This window comes from Euwallacea similis, chromosome 14 (assembly GCF_039881205.1).
Source record: "Euwallacea similis isolate ESF13 chromosome 14, ESF131.1, whole genome shotgun sequence".
NCBI lineage: Eukaryota > Metazoa > Arthropoda > Insecta > Coleoptera > Curculionidae > Euwallacea > Euwallacea similis.
The window spans coordinates 3,577,455-3,582,936 of record NC_089622.1 but is presented as its reverse complement, the minus strand read 5'-3'; the positions used below and the strand labels follow the sequence as shown (position 1 = coordinate 3,582,936).

The window sequence follows — 5,482 nt, the reverse complement described above, 5'->3', positions numbered from 1 at the left end:
CCGAAAGTTGAGTGCCTCGTTTGACGTTCCGATCAATGTTGCCAGATAGTTTTCCCTGGTATACACGCAAACGCAATGGGATTTGTGATTTGAATTTTGAATTACAGAAAAGAGGCTGGGATGGTTGGTTAAGTTTATGTATTAAGTTTTTTTATATATAGATGAATGTTTACATGTATAAAATCACATATTATGCTTTAAAAAACAGAAACTCCTGTCTAAGAAGTAATTTATAACTTTTAAATTTATATTTTTTAAGTTCCCGCCACAATATTTAAAAACGTATAAAATTATATATACTAGATGGGTGTATTATATTTTCAATCTCTGGAAAGGCGAAGGTTTATTGAAGACCGCGAAATTAAAAGCTGCAAGAGCTAAAAACATTCATTTGTCGTGGCCTTAAATTAATAATACATTCCGCAATAAAAAATACCGCACCACTTTTAGAAACTGAAAAGAATTTCAAAAAAATCTATTCTGATTTGGTCTTAAAGATTGACGTGTTTTTCATTAATAAAATATCTAATTGTAAAACTTTCAAAGTTTGACTGTATATACCTCGACGTTAGGAAATTTTCGTGATTATTGGCAACTTCGCAGTTTGTTTATATTTTTAAAGATGGCGAGGTATTGGCAATCTGGCAATGTTGGACTTAGCAAACACAAGTCATCGATCTTTTGAAGAAACATTAGCGACAGTAGAAGAGTTTAATTGCTCGAAAATAATAATAATACATATTAATGTTTTGTTTTATTTTATTCGGTAGCTAAAAATGGTCTCTTTTAAGTTGTAACTTTACTTTGTCCTTTTCATGGGAAATGCCATAAAACTATTGGCAATGACGCATCTGTGTTAAATAGCGTGGACCAATCAAATCAAAGAGGCGATGTCAAAAGTCAACTTCAAAATTAACAACTGCTTAAAATGCCTTATTTAAATCTCAAAGCATAAAATTGAAGTGGTTGAAATTTTAGTCATATGAACTTTTCGCTCCACTTAATTGCAGAATTTATCCATTCGACTTTTCCTTGAAATCAAAGAATTGGATTATTGTACTGATTTATATCCATATAATCGATTCGATTGTTTTAATGCAAAGTAGTAAAAACATCGATTCGATTATGAATCGAAACGATTTTGACCATCTCTACCTTAGTTTATTGAAGTAACGAGAAATCATGTAACCTCAAAAAAAACATAACCTTAGTTAAATCATATTAATCAGAAGTTGTTTTTAAAACTTTTTTAGCCACGAAACACTTAAAAGAAATTGATATGATGTTACAACGTAACTATCAAAAAAATTATCCAATTACATCTGTTATCACTAGATCTACCTGTTAGATCATCGTTAGATAGATATACTTAAAGATTTGGAACTAGAACTATGACTCCCCAAGACAGTTTATTAAGAAAATATATTACAATATTCTTTGTTGTTAGCGGATATTGGTAAGGTTTGTTTCTTTCTTCAAATACACGTTAAAATAATCCATTTTCAGGATAGTCTCAATATCAACAGTTTTTATGAACAAAACATTATTAAGTAACATTGAGCTTGATGCTCCTATGTTTATAAACTTGAGTCAAACGCTAGTGACTGCCCTTATATGTTTTGGAAAGAAAATACTTAGTAGATTGTATCCTGAGAGATTTAGCTTTCCAGAACAAAATATTTGGGACCCACAAATCATGAGACAAGTAGGTAGAATTGGTTGGAATTTAATATTATATTGTTAGTGGTTATTTCTCAATCTAGAAAAAGGATTAGGTAGATTTATTTTATTTGAATAAGGCAAGACGATAAGGATTTTTGGAAATTTTCATTCCTCAATGTGATATAATTACTGTAGATTATTACTGATCTTTGCTAAAGCATATTGAATCTTACGGAAAAGTAGAATATTATGTCACACCATATATCAAATATGGTTTGAGGAATAAGATTTCAATACATACTTAATGAAAACTTTGACAAATTTTAAAAGACAAAACCATTTTTAGATACTGCCTGTTTCTGTCATGTTCACATCCATGATAGCAACCAACAATTTATGTTTAAAATACGTCTCTGTGGCGTTCTATTATATAGGAAGATCTTTGACTACAATTTTTAATGTGATACTTACATTCCTTATTTTGGGAGAGAAAACTTCCAAAAAATGCATGCTTTGTTGTGTCATTATTGTTATTGGCTTTTGGTTGGGAGTGGATCAAGAGCACTTTGCAGGTAATCAGATTTGAAATTTGGAATTAAAGTTGCACTATAGAGAAATGTTTTGTAGGTAGTCTTTCAGTAGCTGGAACAATTTTTGGCATCTTAGGCTCATTTTCTTTATCTTTATTTTCAATTTTAACTAAAAAAGTGTTGCCAAAAATTGATGGTGAAATTTGGTTACTGCAATATGCCAATAATGTGTATGCTTCCATTCTTTTCCTGCCAATAATAGCTCTGAGTGGAGAAATACCTGTAGTTTCCTCTTATCCCCGTTTAGGGGATATATTCTTTTGGTCAGTTGTACTTGGAGGTGGTTTGTGTGGGTTTCTAATTGGTTTCTTCACCTCTCTACAAATCAAGGTAAGTACTGCTATATCATAGAATACAATAACCATTTGCTGGATCTTGCTACCTTTGAAATATTAATTTTTCTATTATAAATCTTCCTTCTGCACATATCAACGAGATAATATGCAAAAAATGGGAAAGTTAAATTTCCAAAGGTCACATGATCTCTTTAATAAATAAACAGAGTAGACTTATGGGTGATTCATTTACAGTACACATCAGCTCTTACGCATAACATATCAGGCACTGCAAAAGCATGTGCTCAAACAGTGCTAGCAACATATTGGTACCGTGAGACCAAATCATTTATGTGGTGGTTTTCGAACCTAATTATTTTAGCTGCTAGTGGGGCTTATGCCAGGGTTAAACAATTAGATATGGAGAAACAACATCGGCAATCACCGGCATATACCAAAGTTTAGTATTAGCAATGACAATGTATTAGTAGACAAAATAATTTATAATTAGTTTTATTTTTATTAATGTATATGTGGGTTTTTCTTTTATTCGGTTGTCTAGGGTTTATGTATAATTGGGATAGGGTACAATACGAAGCTTAAATGGTAACTTAATTAGTAAAAACTCGCGTCACTTAGTTCGTCGTTCACTCCGGATATCAAAGAGAGCGATTCTCCTTGTCACAAATCTTAAATATTAAACCTGGGGGTAATAAACCAGTGTCGTACCTCGAGTAGAGGCCAGCGACCGTTACAACATCTGGCTGCTGCGAGCCAGCACCACGAACCATCCTTTGTTTGAGCCCTTAGCAACCATCCTCAGGCCCTTCTTCCTTGGTTCAAACAAAGAGATGTTCGCTTTTTGGGTTTTTTCCGTGACACAGATTCTAGGAGGTTACTGGGAGAACCCAGCAACAGCCGAGAATCACTCGAACTCAGGTACGATACGCATGGGCGTAACATCGAGGTACCTCACTTTTTAATCCCCCTCGGTTCCTCAACCCTAATTTAACTAATACTATCTAACAAATATTCGGACTTTCCCGTTGGTGTCTCGATTTGGTCAGACAGTAATAATTACATTTAGAAGAGTTAGAGCGATCTGACGAGCGGATCCTACATTCGGCCATTCTGACTAGCAATCCGCCTCGGATTCGCTATCATTATCGACCCATGGCTTCATGTATTCGGCACAGGTAGAGGTGCGTCCCGGTCCTTCGTGGGTGCCCACCTTAATGACCTCGTATCGCTCATTGGGCAGAACCTCGATGACCTCATAAGGACCAAGAAATTTCTTACACAGTTTCAGCCCGCCCCCGAACTGCGTTCTTTTTATGGCCACTAAATCCCTCCGTTTATACTTTGTCGCTTTCTTCCGCCTTAAATTATATTGCCTCCTGTTTTCTTCTTGCGCCTTCAAAATTTGCTTTTTGCTATCTTCACGTAGTCTTTCCCTTTTTGCGTCGAAATTCTTGATTATCTCCTTTTCCAGCATTTCCTTAATGCGAATCTCCTCATTATGCCTCATCCGGACACCAAACAATACCTCGAACGGTGTAGCATCGATACTCCTTTGCAGTGTGGAATTCAAAGCAGTTTGCACCTTATCTACTTTGTCATACCACCTACTAGGATTTTCCATGCTCAGTTTCGTAAGGACAGGGATAATCGTGCGATTAACCCGTTCCACTTGACCGTTCCCTCGAGGTACTCCGGTGGTGACAGTGACGTGTTGGATCCCCTCATGTTCACAATAATCGCTGAATTCCTTCGACGTGAACGCAGTACCTTTGTCTGTAATTATTCTTGACGGATTTCCAAAATTTTTCTGTTGCGTTCTTAATTTGTCGATGGTTTCCCGCGACGTCGTCGACTTGGTAGTGTACAGCCAAACGAATTTCGAGAAGTCCTCTACTACGGCCAATATATGCTGGTAATTTTTATTTGTTGAAGGCAGAGGTCCTAAATGGTCAATATGGTAAGTGTATAGCGGTCCTTCGTCCTTGGCTATCGGGTGCAGCATTCCCTCTTTCTTTCCTTCTTTTCTGTTTCCCAGAATGCAGGCCACACAATTCTTAATAACAGTATGAATCTTTTCTTTCAACTTCGGTATATGGAATTCTCTTTTGACGATTTCCTCCACTTTTGCAATGCCAAAATGGCCTATTTCGTGCGTTTTCTTTATGACCTCGGACTGCATCGACTTCGGTACGACTATTAATTCCAACCCATTGTCGTATTTGTACAAAATACCGTTCTTTACTAAATAGCCTTGGTAATCTTCAGTGCTGGCAATTTTCTTGACAGCCTGGACGAACTCATCTCCTTCTTGCGCCGCTTTTAATCGCCGCAGAGTCCCTTCTTCGTCATTAATTTCAGTTAGAGTCATTACGGCTGGATATCGACTCAGAGCGTCCACATGGGCCATTCGACGGCCACTTCGGTGCTCTATAACGTATGAATATTCTTCCAACAGTAATGCCCATCGTGCTACTCTCGTAGTCAAGTCTTTCTTATCCATAGTCTTCTGGAAAGCGGAACAATCCGTGACTATCTTGAAATTACTGCCTAAGAGGTAGACTCTAAATTTCTTGACAGCTTGTATCACAGCCAGAACCTCCAGTTCGTAGCTGTGGTATCGTTCTTCAGCTGGTGTCGTTTTCTTACTCATATAATATACAGGGTGGAATTTATTGTCGTCGTTGGATTTCTGCATCAAGCAAGCGCCGTAACCATACTTACTTGCATCAGTATGTAATTGGGTTTCACCATCTTGCCTGTAAATATACAGGACTGGTTCACTAGTTAGTAATTCCTTCAACGTCTCATATGCCCGTCTTTGTTCATCGCCTAACACAAATTCCTTGTTGTTCCTCAACAGATCGCTTAAAGGTTTTGCGATTATGGCATATGAAGCGACGAATTTTCGGAAATACCCCGTCAAACCGAGAAAGG

General features: G+C 36.7%; 1 protein-coding gene across 2 annotated transcripts; it reads left to right on the top strand.

The window, feature by feature from the left end:
• Positions 1-1,240: 1,240 nt before the first annotated feature.
• nac (GDP-fucose transporter nac) lies at positions 1,241-3,059 on the top strand. Of its 2 annotated transcripts, XM_066397291.1 has the most exons (6): positions 1,241-1,456; positions 1,507-1,705; positions 2,009-2,234; positions 2,290-2,582; positions 2,783-2,856; positions 2,910-3,037. In XM_066397291.1, exons 1-6 carry the CDS (start codon positions 1,392-1,394, stop codon positions 2,914-2,916), a joined length of 864 nt encoding a protein of 287 aa, XP_066253388.1. In that variant the 5' UTR covers positions 1,241-1,391; the 3' UTR covers positions 2,917-3,037. The 2 variants fall into 2 exon arrangements, with proteins under 2 accessions (XP_066253388.1, XP_066253387.1); XM_066397290.1 differs by having other exon boundaries at positions 1,243-1,456; positions 2,783-3,059.
• The last annotated feature ends 2,423 nt before the right edge of the window (positions 3,060-5,482 follow it).

Bases quoted from the DNA above. Each gene is read 5' to 3' on its own strand.
- nac (XM_066397290.1), top strand. From the start codon at position 1,392: ATGACTCCCCAAGACAGTTTATTAAGAAAATATATTACAATATTCTTT. The intron at 2,235-2,289 runs GTAATCAGATTT...AATGTTTTGTAG, and splicing joins GGATCAAGAGCACTTTGCAG to GTAGTCTTTCAGTAGCTGGA. The intron at 2,583-2,782 runs GTAAGTACTGCT...ATTCATTTACAG, and splicing joins TCACCTCTCTACAAATCAAG to TACACATCAGCTCTTACGCA.